Source organism: Bufo gargarizans, unplaced genomic scaffold (genome assembly GCF_014858855.1).
Source record: "Bufo gargarizans isolate SCDJY-AF-19 unplaced genomic scaffold, ASM1485885v1 original_scaffold_1134_pilon, whole genome shotgun sequence".
NCBI classification, from domain to species: domain Eukaryota; kingdom Metazoa; phylum Chordata; class Amphibia; order Anura; family Bufonidae; genus Bufo; species Bufo gargarizans.
This window is the reverse complement of record NW_025334248.1, coordinates 92249-108373: the sequence shown is the minus strand read 5'-3', so window position 1 is coordinate 108373 and position 16125 is coordinate 92249. Positions and strand designations below refer to the sequence as shown.

Below are 16125 nucleotides of genomic sequence, written 5' to 3'. Positions count from 1 at the left end.
TGGATTAGTATCTCTTCTAACACATATCAATGTACAGTCATGGCCAAAAGTTTTGAGAATGACACAAATATTAGTTTTCACAAAGTTTGCTGCTAAACTGCTTTTAGATCTTTGTTTCAGTTGTTTCTGTGATGTAGTGAAATATAATTACTCGCACTTCATACGTTTCAAAGGCTTTTATCGACAATTACATGACATTTTAGCAAAGAGTCAGTATTTGCAGTGTTGGCCCTTCTTTTTCAGGACCTCTGCAATTCGACTGGGCATGCTCTCAATCAACTTCTCCAAACTGTTGTTGGAAGAAGTTGCTGTTGGAGGGTGTTTTGGTGCCATTCTTTATTCATGGCTGTGTTTTGGGGCAAAATTGTGAGTGAGCCCACTCCCTTGGATGAGAAGCAACCCCACACATGAATGGTCTCAGGACGCTTTACTGTTGGCATGACCCAGGACTGATGGTAGCGCTCACCTTTTCTTCTCCGGACAAGCCTTTTTCCTGATGCCCCAAACAATCGGAAAGAGGCTTCATCGGAGAATATGACTTTGCCCCAGTCCTCAGCAGTCCATTCACCATACTTTCTGCAGAAGATCAATCTGTTCCTGATGTTTTTTTTTGGAAAGAAGTGGCTTCTTTGCTGCCCTTCTTGACACCAGAAGTCTTCTTCTCACTGTGCGTGCAGATGAGCTCACACCTGCCTGCTGCCATTCCTGAGCAAGCGCTGCACTGGTGGCACTCCGATCCCACAGCTGAATCCTCTTTAGGAGACGATCCTGGCGCTTGCTGGACTTTTTGGATGCCCTGAAGCCTTCTTAAAGAGGACCTTTCACTTCTCTACAACCTAAAAACTAACTATGCCTGTGGGCAGAGCGGCGCCCAGGGGTCCCCCTGCACTTACTAGTAAGTCTGGGCGCCGCTCCGTTCGCCCGGTATAGGCTCCGGTGTCTCAGCTCCCTCTGACTGATTTCTTGTAGGAGGCGTGTCCCTTGCTGCACTGCTGGCCAATCGCAGCGCACAGCTCATAGCCTGGCTATGAGCTGTGCGCTGCGATTGGCCAGCAGTGCAGCAAGGGACACGCCTCCTACAAGAAATCAGTCAGAGGGAGCGCAGACACCGGAGCCTATACCGGGCGAACGGAGCGGCGCCCAGACTTACTAGTAAGTGCAGGGGGACCCCTGGGCGCCGCTCTGCCCACAGGTATAGTTAGTTTTTAGTTTGTAGAGTAGTGAAAGGTCCTCTTTAACAAGAATTGAACCTCTTTCCTTGAAGTTCTTGATGATCCTATAAATTGTTGATTGAGGTGCAATCTTAGTAGCCACAATATCCTTGCCTGTGAAGCCATTTTTATGCAATGCAATGATGGCTGCACGCGTTTCTTTGCAGGTTACCATGGTTAACAATGGAAGAACAATGATTTCAAACATCACCCTCCTTTTAACAGGTCAAGTCTGCCATTTTATCCCAATCAGCCTGACATAATGATCTCCAGCCTTGTGCTCGTCAACATTCTCACCTGAGTTACCAAGACGATTACTGAAATGACCTCAGCAGGTCCTTTAATGACAGCAATGAAATGCAGTGGAAAGGTTTTTTGGGGATTAAGTTAATTTTCATGGCAAAGAAGGACTATGCAATTCATCTGATCCCTCTTCATAACATTCTGGAGTAGATGCAAATTGCTATTAGAAAAACCTAAGCAGCAACTTTTCCAATTTCCAATATTTATGTAATTCTCAAAACTTTTGGCCACGACTGTATGTGATAGAAGGGATTTTAAAATCTGCACCACAGGTCAAAATCCCCGTGGAAGGACATACACATACAATGCAAAACATAACAATCTGAAAATAAAACAGAACTTAATACACGTGATGGTAGAAGTCCGTTTGCCTGGATATAGCAGGAAAGTCAGCTAGTTCATCAAACGAGTTGTCCCCCAAAGAAATGAAAACTTTGGTCTGCAGCTACCCCCACTAGCCCACCTGCTTGTGATGTCAGGACTGAGGCTAGTGTGTATGCTAAAGGACTTTTATGACCAAGTTTTATGAGGTCAGTGCTTGGCTCAGAATCTGTCCACTAAGAATAATTTTCCTTTGGGCATCATAGCGACATTATACAACTTTCATCCAACCAGTAATGTTCCGCTCACGTGCAGATGGGTTAGAGACAGTATGGAGTACGTTCTTTAAAGGGTTTCTACCACCAGAAATACTGTTATGTAGCTGACTGATATAGCGATGCGCCCATGTCAGCACTACATAACAGTGCGTTTCTAATGTTAGTCTCTGCGGCCGTTTCTGTTAAAAATTACCCTCTTTTGCAAACCCCTGATTGAGGTGACATTCACCCAGGTAATGCCTGTTGTCAAGAATCCCGACTTAGACTTAGGATAGGAGCTTGCAGGGTCATGTAGGCCTTCCTTTGTCAGCTCTCCATCATCCAAATCTAAGCGATTTTAGCTACCGCCACTTGTCATATCAGGCTGATGAGACACCTTGATTTAGACAACAAACAAGTACAAACTGAGACTCACTACGCTCTTTAGCATTCCCAGGGGTCAATACACCAATATTCGGAACACTTCTTCTAAGGTCGTGGCTTCATTAACACAAGAAGGCTCTAATTAAAGTGAAGTTTTAATATAAAAAAGGACAGTGCATACAAAAAATGTGGTTATCATAAGAAAATACAACCTAAAATATACAGAGATAAAAGTATAGTATGGAAAATAACAGGGATAAAAACAGAACTTAATACATTCTGTTACATGACGGTTGCCTGGGGTGTCCGAACATTCAGCCAGTTCAACAAGCTAGTTAATCTCCAAAGAAATAATAGATTGCTACAATGCACACATTTTAAGAATGGTTCTGCAGCCCCCCCCCCCCCCTCCACCTATAATACATGAGAGAGACCAAGGAATATGTTAATATGTTTTTTACAATGGGTTTTTACAATACCTGCTGCAGCAGTTCTTCCTCAAAATCTTTCTATTCAGATATCTATTCTTGCGGGCCTCCTAGCAACTTGGTATTACCTCCATCCAATCTGTTATGCATTCCAAACATCGAGGGAGTAATGGCAATATTGGGTGAGGTTTTTAATTGCTCCCTGTTACTGGGTTGTGATCAAATCAACTTTGATACAGTAGATTCCGATAAATGGCCTGAATTTTCATAAGGAAGCGCGTTGCCCAAATATGGATTAGGCCACGTATTTCTTTGATGTATATTGGATTGTAGGGGTTTTATGTATGACCTCGGCTGGAGAGGACACTAGTTTTTTCATGACCCCTCTAATGGCTGTCAGGTCTATGAAGGGTTTGTGCAGGATCCTAACGCTTTCTCTAGGTTTTAGGATAGGGCTCTCTGGTCTGGGGCATGGACAATGTTATAACCCACTACAGGAATGTCAAGAGAGGGGTGACTACTCCAACAATCATTTTGATATCTATATCACAATACCTGTGGATGGCCCAATTCCAATCCTGAACAGCACATGACCAAGTTATAAAATTAGGTCCAGTATCTCTTTGATGAATCTTCATCTGTATGGTTTTTGATACATAACCTCTACTCCAGGTCATAATATCCTCAACCTGAAATTTTGAATGGCTCCACCAGGACTAGGGCTCCGAGGATGCCTTAAATGGTACAATACTGTTTGTGGTGAGTTAATAGATTTTGAGTGAAGTTGTTCTGCTCCCCTGGTTTTGTTTAGACAGACCTTGTGTTCTGGTTTTGGGTTTAAGGCATTAACAATTTTATGGCCAGTCACAAGAATGTCAGGGGTTTTTCTCCTACTCTGATATCTACAAATTATTTTGCTATCTATATCAACACAAGTTCTAACACATTTACTGCAAACATTGCAGTGTTATATTGGTGTTAGTGACCAATACTGCAACAGACCATGTAGTTCAAAGATACTACTGCAAAAATTGCATTATTACCAAAGTAAACTGTCAATACCAGTGTGCAGTGTGTTTGCAGAAGCAGATGGACATTTAATTGAGCCTCTGTCTTTAAATTACAGGTGGAAAAAAAAACATTATAAATTTGCTAGTACAATTTAATAACCTGTGAATCAAACCTGTGACTTTTCAGTCTGGGAGTTGTAGTCCTTTCCTCTTATACCTCCTGTTGAAGCCTCTGATATCACATAGTAACAGACAAGACATGCTTGGAGTTGTAATCCTCTCCTCTTATACCTCCTCCTGTAATGTCCTCTGATATCACATTATAACGGGCTGGACATGCTGGAAGTTGTAGTCCTCTCCTCTTATACCTCCTGTAATGTCCTCTGATATCAACTAATAACAGGCTGGACATGCTGGGAGTTGTAATCCTCTCCTCTTATACCTCCTCCTGTAATGTCCTCTGATATCACAAAATAACATCCTAGAAATGCTGGGAGTTATAGTACACTCATTATACCTCCTCCTTGCTAATATATAGTGTTATTGAATGGAGGCCGCTGATGGACTGGTTTGGTCACATGCCCCCCAATCACCAACCATATTTAGTACAGGAGAACCATACAAGCAGTGAGACCAGTTGGGAGAAAAAAAGTAGCAACAGTATAATAATAAGGACTTTAGAGCAGATCTTCTAAAGACATTTTATTAGTGACTGTATGTTTTCAGCACATTTCTGAAAATAAAGAGCAGCCAAACCCTTTGACCTCACAGTATGTTTGTGGAGTGTAAGAGGAAAGCAGAGCACCCGGAGGAAAGCCAACGCAAACACAGGGAGAACATGCAAACTCCATGCAGATGTTGTCCTTGGTCAGATTTGAACCCAGGACCCCAGTGCTGCAAGATAACGATGCTGATCAGTAATCCGCCATGCTCAGTGCATTACTGCAAATTCAATTGATTATTGCTGTTTTCTTCTATTCCATCAGCTTTATCTGTATATACTGTATGACTGAAGATCAGATATCGATGTGTCCACATGGTACATAAATGTCTCCATGAGGAGACCTTACAGTATGTCCTCTGGATTCTCCTGCAGTGTGGGTGGAGGTGTGAATACAGTAAGAAGAAGCAAGGTCCATAGGGACAATTCATCATCACTGCCCTGAAAGTAAATAAAGTCCCTTTTTTCTGTTATAACATTTCCCACATTCTCAACAGGATTATGGTTTCTTCTATGTGAATTCTATGATGAGTTTCAGAATTTAATTTCCTTGTAAAACATTATTCTTAGGCCCCACACACACAACCGTAGTTCCGGTCCGCGTTTGATCCACATTTAAATGGGGCAAAAGATACACAAAGCACACTGTGTGCTGTCATCATCCGTATATCTGTTTTGCAGACAAGAATAAGCATTTGCAACATACTGTGGGACCTGCGGAAGGGAAAATGTGGGATTAACGTGGTCGGTATGGGGTTTTTGCAGACAAAAAACCCCAGATACAGCCGCGTGCATGAGGCCTTATGAAACACATCAAAAAGGTTTCTCTTCTGTATGAATTATCTTATGTTGAGCAAGATCGAATTTACTTATAAAACATATCCAACATTTGAACATGACTACGTCTTTTTGCCTATGTGAATTCGCTGATGTTGACTAAGACTTGGTTTCGTTGTAAAGCATTTCCCACATTCTGCACATGAATAGGCCTTCTCTCCTGTGTGAATTATGTGATGTCTAACAAGTTGTGATTTGTGTGTAAAGCATTTCCCACATACTGAGCATGAATATGGCTTCTCTCCTGTGTGACTTCTCTGATGTAAAACAAGACATGTTTTGTTTATAAAACATTTCCCACATTCTGAACATAAATATGGCTTCTCTCCTGTGTGAATTCTCTGATGCTGATTAAGGCTTGGTTTCTGTGTAAAGCTTTTCCCACATTCTGAACATGAATATGGTTTCTCTCCTGTGTGAGTTCTCATATGTTGCTCAAGATTTGATTTCTTGGTAAAACATTTCCCACATTCTGAACATGAATATGGCTTCTCTCCTGTGTGACTTCTCTCATGTTTAACAAGCTGTGATTTACCTATAAAGCACTTGCTACATATGGAGCATGAATAAGGCTTTGCTCCTGTGTGACTTTTCTTATGAGTAACAAAATGTGATTTATTTATAAAACATTTCCCACATTCTGGACATGAATATGGCTTCTCTCCTGTGTGAATTCTCCAATGTGTAAGGAGATATGATTTAGTTGTGAAACATTTACCACATTCTGAACATGAATAAGGCCTCTCTCCTGTGTGAATTCTCTTATGTCTAGCAAGACCTGACTGATTTGTAAAACATTTCTCACAATCTGAACATGAAAATGGCTTCTCTCCAGTGTGAATTCTTTTATGTTTAACAAGAGTTGCTTTTTGGGTAAAACATTTCCCACATTCTGAACATGAATACGGCTTCTCTCCTGTGTGACTTCGCTCATGTTTAACAAGATCTGAATTACTTATAAAGCATTTGCCACATATTGAACATGAATACGGCTTCTTTCCTGTTGGGTATATAACAAAAAAGAAAATTAAAAATACTTGGTTGGCTTATCATTGATGATGGATAAATGTAGAATATACAGATAGGGCTGTATATAGTCACTCAGACTTATGAGTTGATTGATCAATATTGTTTTACAACAGTTTCTGTTATCTCAGGAATCCATCACTTTGTAAAGTATAATGATTTACGTGTCAGCAAGTCATCCAGACAATAAACATAAAAGTGCGCAAAAGTCTCTCCCTGCATCTATACTTTAATAGTAATACATATTACCGATTTCTTCACAGGCATATCTTGCGTCTATAAAACCAGTAACATGTATTAGCTTTCTAAGTATAGAAAACCACCATTCTCAACATGGTAGAGCTACTTCCAAAAGACAAATGTTTTGCCTTCCATATAGAGAGTCTCAGGTTCAAATTCCAAGAGACGTACATTTTCCCTCAGTTAATATTTTCTTCCTCATTTAACTCATAATAAAATTTGAAAGAAATTAAAATCGTATGCATACAGAAAAATGTCCTTCTGACAGTTATGCTCTACTTGCTAGGCTGTAAGTAGTGTATATGATATCATGCTGTGACACAGCCCTGACAATCAATGGGAGCAGAGCTTAGGGGCGTTACAAAAGCAGTGCTCCAAGGATTCAGCCCCACCCCATGGTGCTCAAACTTGTGCATTTGCATATAAATAAAAAAGCAGATCTCTCTTCAGCTACTGAGAGTTCCGCTGCCTTCTCCAACAGCTGATCTGGGGGGATCTCAGGTGTCAGACCCCCACCGATCAGATATTGTTAACCTAAGATAATAAAGACAGAAAACCAGGAGGAGAGGGGTCACAAGCTTCATAGATGGAGACGATGTCAAAGTTAGGCAATCCAGGAAACCACCGATGGGTGGAGATCACAGCCCTAACAGAACTTTACAGGAACAATTCACAGAAATTAACAAAATAGCGGAACAATTAGTGATGAATATCGTATTGGTTGGACTCTCTGAGGTGGAAGTGTTCGTCTTTTGTCTATTACAGGTATTTTCACATTGGGATGGTTCACAGAAGCAGGGACACTGGAATAGACCCCCAGTGTATTTGATTGGCTATCTCCAAGCTCTTTAGGAAAGCCTACCACCTCTAATAAGCACGCACCCAGCCAGATGAGCAGCCTTTACCCTCACCTAGTGTCTCCTGTAGATTGTAAGCCCTCATGGGAAGGGTCCTCTCCCCCACTGTACCAGTCAGTTAATAAGTTGATGCTCGATGCACGTGTGTTTTATTTTATGTATGTGAACCCCCTTTAGGTGGACAGCTGCCTGGAATTAATGGCAAGTAAAAAAAAATAAGATATTTGTTACAGAGGCAATGATACCTAATATGTGTGTTTTTTCTTTTTTTTCTATTTTTTATTATAAAATCAGGGGAAAGGGCTTTTTTTTCTTTTTTTTACTTGAAACTATTTTTTTTTAATTAACTTTATTTCTGACTTTAACTCCTGGGAGTCTGATCCCCTCTGCAATGCATTACAATACATCTGTATTGGAATGTATTGCCTGTTAGTCTATTACTCTGTGTAATACACTAACAGCTTGCCTAGGAGACGCGGCAGGTAGAAGGCAGGTCCCGATGCCGTGCAAGGAATTGGACAGCCTCTGCATGGCATCAGGCTGCCTTCTCACCCATCGGGTCCCCAATGGGCGCCCTCACCCGCAACAAACCCCTTCTATGCTGCGGTCACTGATGCCGGCGCATACAGCAGGGGTCCGGCTAACGGCCCAATCAGCGCGCCGTAATAGTACTACGCTGGGTGGCAAGTCACATCCTGCTGCGCCGTACTATTACGGCGCTGGGCGGGAAGGGGTTAAATAAGTGTTTATGACCTTTTAGTAATTTAGAGATAAGGTTTATTAGATGACGGCACAAAGTGAAAGTAGGAGTCACACAGTTTTGTGACAGAACGGCTCAATATTTTTAATAAAAACCAACTGACAATTTGATTTTTAGCCCAAAATGAGTGAAATGCTATCATAAAAAAATTGCCCCTGAAGGTGTACATAGCCTTTAAGAAACCTCCCAATCACCTTCCTCCATTCATGATTCCATACCTGTGGTCACATCTCCTGGAATGTCCTCCTCCACCTCACTTCTACACGGGGGATCGCCCATCATCCGCTCTTCTTCATCCTCCACTTTAACAATAGTCAGATCTTCCCCCTGATTTGTCATCTGTAACAATTCAGCAGACAGGTGGGAAATCTAACAGATCCACATAAGAGACCCCCACCATCTATGACCCCTCTATGACTGCAGGACCCCCCTATATAAATGTGTATAGGGTTCAGCTCCATCTACCTGATGGTCCTCTGTACAGTCCTGGGAATACAGAGGACGGGGACATCTCTCGGGGGGATTTCCTTCTAGGAGTCCATCTGTAGGAAACACACAGGGACAGGAGAGATTATTACATGTGATGATGGGAGTAGTATCCAGGTGACCCATGACAACCCCCTCCTTACAGTTCTGATCGCCCCATAAATCCGTCTCCTCTTCTTCTTCTTCTTCATCTTTAACCTCAACCTTAATATCCATCAGATTTTTATCCTAAACAACAGGATGAAAATTTGTTTTTCATGAAATCTCCATGATGACATCTGACCATGAGATGATCCTTCCCCCACCAGAGACCAGAAACATATTCTTCTCAGGGTCTTCTGAACCCAAAAGACTCTAAATAGAATTTCTGTATTTATTTATACATTTTTGGTTGGGAAGTTACATTGTGCCGTCGTGGAAGAACTACTGGAAAGGCTAACTTTTCCCCGTCATCCTCCACCATGGCACCTGACCATGAGATCTACCAGATCAGTCACAGTCTATGGAGGCACTACTGCTTAGAGCACTTTCTCCCCAAACGCTAATTCTCATGTTGAATGAATATCCGCTCTATAATGTTTCACAAAAGTATGAGGAATAGCCCAAGGTGCGGCCCTACAAATAAGTTCAGTGGAGGCAGAAGTAGGGGATGAAGCTCTAGTCAGGTGGTCTTTTACTTCTCAGGCAGCTCCTTGTCTATGGTTCTGTAGGATTCACTAGTAGCCATTCTACTCAACCTTGGATGGAAATCTTGGAAGCTTCCATGAGATGTGTGGGGGGACATATTCCTTAGTCACTGGATGTAATAATGCATTAAATGTGGCACATGACAGTTACGGGTGTAGTGAGGAGATGCATAGGGAGGGTGACAGCTATACAATGGACACTATGATCTGTGGAGGGAACTGAACCCCAAAAATGATTTATTCTTGTTTTTCATAAACACCTCAGTCTTCATCAGGCACAGATATAGCAGTAATAGCAGCCCTGTGAGAACGGTGACAAAAGGAAACTATGAAGCTCTATGGGGGATCTATGGATGACGCACTGTTATGGGGGATCTATGGATGACGCACTGTTATGGGGGATCTATGGATGACGCACTGTTATGGGGGATCTATGGATGACGCACTGTTATGGGGGATCTGTGGATGACGCACTGTTATGGGGGATCTATGGATGACGCACTGTTATGGGGGATCTGTGGATGACGCACTGTTATGGGGGATCTATGGATGACGCACTGTTATGGGGGATCTATGGATGACGCACTGTTATGGGGGGATCTGTGGATGACGCACTGTTATGGGGGGATCTGTGGATGACGCACTGTTATGGGGGATCTGTGGATGACGCACTGTTATGGGGGGATCTGTGGATGACGCACTGGTATGGGGGATCTGTGGATGACGCACTGTTATGAGGATATTTGGGAGATCTTTGGATGATGCACTGTTATGGGGGGGATCTGTGGATGACGCACTGTTATGGGGGGGATCTGTGGATGACGCACTGTTATGGGGGATCTATGGATGACGCACTGTTATGGGGATCTGTGGATGACGCACTGTTATGGGGGATCTGTGGATGACGCACTGTTATGGGGGGATCTGTGGATGACGCACTGTTTATGGGGGATCTGTGGATGACGGACACTGTTATGGGGGGATCTGTGGATGACGCACTGTTATGGGGGGATCTGTGGATGACACACTGTTATGGGGGGGATCTGTGGATGACGCACTGTTATGGGGGATCTGTGGATTACGCACTGTTATGGGGGGGATCTGTGGATGACGCACTGTTATGGGGGATCTGTGGATGACGCACTGTTATGAGGATTTTTGGGAGATCTTTGGATGATGCACTGTTATGGGGGGGATCTGTGGATGACACACTGTTATGGGGGGGATCTGTGGATTACGCACTGTTATGGGGGGATCTATGGATGATGCACTGTTATGGGGGATCTATGGATGACGCACTGTTATGGGGGATCTATGGATGACACACTGATATGGGGGATCTATGGATGACGCACTGTTATGGGGGATCTATGGATGACGCACTGTTATGGGGGGGATCTGTGGATGACGCACTGTTATGGGGGGATCTGTGGATGACACACTGTTATGGGGGGGATCTGTGGATGACGCACTGTTATGGGGGATCTGTGGATTACGCACTGTTATGGGGGGGATCTATGGATGACACACTGTTATGGGGGGGATCTGTGGGTGACGCACTGTTATGGGGGATCTATGGATGACGCACTGTTATGGGGGATCTATGGATGACGCACTGTTATGGGGGGATCTATGGATGACGCACTGTTATGGGGGATCTATGGATGACGCACTGTTATGGGGGATCTTTGGATGACGCACTGTTATGGGGGGGATCTGTGGATGACGCACTGTTATGGGGGATCTATGGATGACGCACTGTTATGGGGGATCTATGGATGACGCACTGTTATGGGGGATCTATGGATGACGCACTGTTATGGGGGATCTATGGATGACGCACTGTTATGGGGGGATCTATGGATGACGCACTGTTATGGGGGATCTATGGATGATGCACTGTTATGGGGGATCTATGGATGACGCACTGTTATGGGGGATCTATGGATGACGCACTGTTATGAGGATATTTGGGAGATCTTTGGATGATGCACTGTTATGTGACTATAACCCCCCTCATTCTTTAGAATACACCCATGAACTGCATTGCTGTACATTAGTGCATTCTTAAAGATGAGGGGGGTTATAGTCACATTTAATATCAGCACTGTCCACAGACAATAATGTAATTGGCCTGTGTTTATATAAAAATGACTATAACCCTCCTCATCCATAAGAATGCATCTATTTACTGCAGTACATGGGTGTATTCTTAAGGATGAGGGGGGTTATAGTCACATTTAATATAAACACTGTCCAGAGACTGTAATGTAATTGAGATGTGTTTATATTAAATGTGACTATAACCCCCCTTATCCTTGAATGCACCTATGGCCGGACTGGAGGGAGGGGGTAAGCTTACTGGTGGAGGCGGCAGTTCCAGCCGGTGCACACCACCAATCAGCAGTACGTGCAGGCGGGCGGCAGCGGAGGAGGAGGACTGCTCTTCTCTCCCCTCCTCTTCTATGGAGCGGACCCAGCCAGCAGCGGCGTACTATGGGTGTGCGGGCTGGCGGCATTCAGCTTCACTTACGGTAAATCGCAGGATCAAGAGCAGGCTAATTAAAAGCTCCTGCAATCCAGTTGGCCAGTTTGATTTCCAACAGATTTGCTTTATAAGACGCACTGGTGTTTTCTACTAACTTACCTAAATATAATCCTATAATCTCCATCTTACTGTGTGTCTCCATCACGCCTCGGCAGCACATCCACTGTCTTAGTGTTATGTTTAGCACGGATCTTTACTTCACCCCCTGTATTCAATTGTTTGCCCACTCATGTCGCCTGCACCTTAAAAGCATCTCTAGAATCCGCCCTTTTCTTACCGTGGAAACAAGATAAACTTCCATTGTTGCCCTGATCCCTTCCCATCTTGTTTACTGTAAGTAACTGGCCTCCCCCTCCGCAGACTCTCCAATCTATCCTGAACACAGCGGCCAGGCTCGTCTGTCTGGAAAGTGATAATGACTCAATGGATACGGAGAGCGGCTGATTGTGATAATTCTGCCCTACAGCGGGAGAGGCTATCCTGCTATAAAAATAATGAGAAGTATCCGATTAACCAGCGCCGATCTCTCGGGGGCAGAAATGATGTCATTCAGTTTTTGTTCCCCCTCTGGGAGCTCAGTGTGGGAAGGAATGGGAGGGGGGGGGGGGGGTCACTGATATAATGTGCTTTCCAAATTGTAATGAGATTTTCCAAATTAAAGACAAAAAACAAACAAAAAACAACAACAAGATATTGCAGGGCTGTGGAGTCGGAGTTATGGAGATGAGATTCGTTTAGGCTAAAAGTCAGAGTCAGTAGAAATATACCGACTCAATCCAGATTTAAAGAACTATCTGCTCCTAATACTGTTTAATTAATTTCATAACAATTCAGAAGAGTTGAGAAATGATAATACACTGACGAGCAAAAGGGTAACAATGTCTAGTTACTTTCAGGCTCCATATCTCACCATTTACTACAGCTTCGAATGCAAGACTCCCATCATTTTTTTAGACCATCATCTTGGCATCTCATACTATCTCAGCTATTTAGCACATGATTAGTTCTTCAGATTATTCTCATGTAACTGCATTGTTACTGTTCTGCTCGTCAGTGTAACTGCATTGTTACTGTTCTGCTCGTCAGTGTAACTGCATTGTTCCTGTTCTGCTCGTCAGTGTAACTGCATTGTTCCTGTTCTGCTCGTCAGTGTAACTGCATTGTTCCTGTTCTGCTCGTCAGTGTAACTGCATTGTTCCTGTTCTACTCATCAGTGTAACTGCATTGTTCCTGTTCTGCTCCTGGTGGTGACACAATCTTTTTCTTCTTGGATACTACACATTACAGCCTGTCCTCACATTCTCTGATAGCTCAGTGCGTTATTAGGTTGATTCCCAAGTGAAAGGTCACTGGTTCCAGGATTAGCCCAGAAGAAGATTTTCCATGAAAAGAGAAACAGCCTCATCCAGCTCATGGACAGCGGTATCTCGGCCAAGAAAATCACCAAACTGGATCATGTGAGGCCATGACAGCTGGCAGAATACGAAATTAAGTCCGTCCATCCTTTTTAAAGCCAAGAGGCGGCCGTCGAGGCAAAATATCAGAGTAGACAAGTCGGCTCATCACAAGGTCTATCAGTTCTGGTGCGACAAACGCGGGAGTGGAGGCGGCTCGTGTGCTTCGTAATAGTGAGATCACAGGCGTCCATGCAAGAACCGTGCGACACGCGTTACACAAGTCTGGAATGGTGGCCTGAAAAAAGGTGAAGAAGCCTCGACTTCAATATCGTCATAAGAAGCGTCGGCACGAGTTTGGAAAAAAGTACGAACAGTAGAAGATTGTAGACGGGTGATTTGAAGATGAAAGTCAATAGAATGGGCTCTGATGGGTCAAATGGGTCTGGAAGAAACAAGGGAAAAGGGGCTAATGGATCGAGAAGTTGAAGGAACTGTCAGGTTGGGTTGACGAAGCCTGATGCTACGGGGTTGTTTCACAGCCAAAGGCGTTGAGTACTTGATCAGGATTGATGGTGGTGTCAATGCTGTGCTATACTTGAGCATCCTACAGGACGAGTTACTTCGTACACTAGAGTACTATAGGTATGAAAAGGACGACATAATGTTCCAGTAGGACAACGATCCGAAGAATACGTCGAGATTGGAGAAGAAATGGTTCACTGACAATGAAGTAGAGGAGCTGGATCGGCCCCACAGTCCCCGGACCTCAACCTAATCCAACACTTGTGGGAGAGTTGAAGATAAAGCTGTATTCGTATCCAAGTGAGTCGACCAGTATGCACCAACATTGGAAATGTAGACCTGGGAATAGATTTCGGTCAAGATCTGCTAGAATCTGATTGAGAGCATGCCCAGAAGGATTCAGGCAGCGCTGAAAGACAAAAGGTGGATTTACAAAATACTAACAAAATATAAAAAAATTTAATGTAGAATTTTAGGAGCAGAACAGTAACAATGCAGTCACATGAGAAGAATCTGCAGAACTAATCATGTGCTAAATATCTGCAAGTCCAATGTTTGTATGAGATGCCGAGATGATTGTCTATAAGATGATGGGAGTCTCAGGTCCGAAGCTGAAGTGGATGGTGAGATATGGAGCCTGAGGGTAAAGGCACATGTTCAGGATTTACGTGCAGACAATCCGCACTGAAATCCACAGGTGTTCGCAGGGAAACCCGTGTGGTCAATCCACATGAACTGGTGCTGATTTGGTAAAGATTTTCCAAATGCGGATTTTACTCTCCCCATTGAAGTGAATGGAGTAAATTCGGACAGGAATAATAAAATAAATTGACATGCTGCGGATTTTATAATCTGCGCCATAGGTCGAAATCTGCGTGGAAGAAATCTGAATCTGCATCGTGTGCATCTTCAAATTCTCATAAATACAATGTACATGATCGGCAGAAGTTCCGAACATTGTTACCCTTTTGCTCGTCAGTGTATACAGGTCCTTCTAAAAAAATTAGCATATTGTGATAAAGTTCATTATTTTCTGTAATGTGCTGATAAACATTAGACTTTCATATATTTTAGATTCATTACGCACAACTGAAGTAGTTCAAGCCTTTTATTGTTTTAATATTGATGATTTTGGCCACAGCTCATGAAAACCCAAATTTCCTATCTCAAAAAATTAGCATATTTCATCCGACCAATAAAAGAAAAGTGTTTTTAATACAAAAAAAGTCAACCTTCAAATAATTATGTTCAGTTCTGCACTCAATACTTGGTCGGGAATCCTTTTGGAGAAATGACTGCTTCAATGCGGCGTGGCATGGAGGCAATCAGCCTGTGGCACTGCTGAGGTGTTATGGAGGCCCAGGATGCTTCAATGCGGCGTGGCATGGAGGCAATCAGCCTGTGGCACTGCTGAGGTGTTATGGAGGCCCAGGATGCTTCAATGCGGCGTGGCATGGAGGCAATCAGCCTGTGGCACTGCTGAGGTGTTATGGAGGCCCAGGAGGCTTCAATGTGGCGTGGCATGGAGGCAATCAGCCTGTGGCACTGCTGAGGTGTTATGGAGGCCCAGGAGGCTTCAATGCGGCGTGGCATGGAGGCAATCAGCCTGTGGCACTGCTGAGGTGTTATGGAGGCCCAGGAGGCTTCAATGCGGCGTGGCATGGAGGCAATCAGCCTGTGGCACTGCTGAGGTGTTATGGAGGCCCAGGATGCTTCGATAGCGGCCTTAAGCTCATCCAGAGTGTTGGGTCTTGCGTCTCTCAACTTTCTCTTCCCAATATCCCACAGATTCTCTATGGGGTTCAGGTCAGGAGAGTTGGCAGGCCAATTGAGCCCAGTAATACCATGGTCAGTAAACCATTTACCAGTGGTGTTGGCACTGTGAGCAGGTGCCAGGTCGTGCTGAAAAATGACATCTTCATCTCCATAAAGCTTTTCAGCAGATGGAAGCATGAAGTGCTCCACAATCTCCTGATAGCGGCTGCATTGCCCCTGCCCTTGATAAAACACAGTGGACCAACACCAGCAGCTGACATGGCACCCCAGACCATCACTGACTGTGGGGACTTGACACTGGACTTCAGGCATTTTGGCATTTCCCTCTCCCCAGTCTTCCTCCAGACTCTGGCAC

General features: G+C 43.8%; 1 protein-coding gene across 1 annotated transcript; it reads right to left on the bottom strand.

Annotated features, from left to right (window-relative positions):
- Positions 1–4601: 4601 nt before the first annotated feature.
- Positions 4602–8634, bottom strand: LOC122922997 (gastrula zinc finger protein XlCGF17.1-like). The gene is made up of 2 exons (XM_044273785.1): positions 8574–8634; positions 4602–6472 (listed from the first exon to the last, which is right to left on the bottom strand). The coding sequence occupies exons 1-2, from the start codon at positions 8632–8634 to the stop codon at positions 5535–5537; spliced, it is 999 nt and encodes a 332-aa protein (XP_044129720.1). The 3' UTR covers positions 4602–5534.
- Positions 8635–16125: the final 7491 nt, after the last annotated feature.

What these genes read in the sequence shown, in the direction of transcription:
- LOC122922997 (XM_044273785.1), bottom strand. Translation starts at nt 8,634, where the DNA reads ATGGGCGATCCCCCGTGTAGAAGTGAGGTGGAGGAGGACATTCCAGGA. An exon ending in TCCAGGAGATGTGACCACAG is followed by an intron (nt 6,473 to 8,573) that starts GTATGGAATCAT and finishes TATACCCAACAG; the next exon opens with GAAAGAAGCCGTATTCATGT.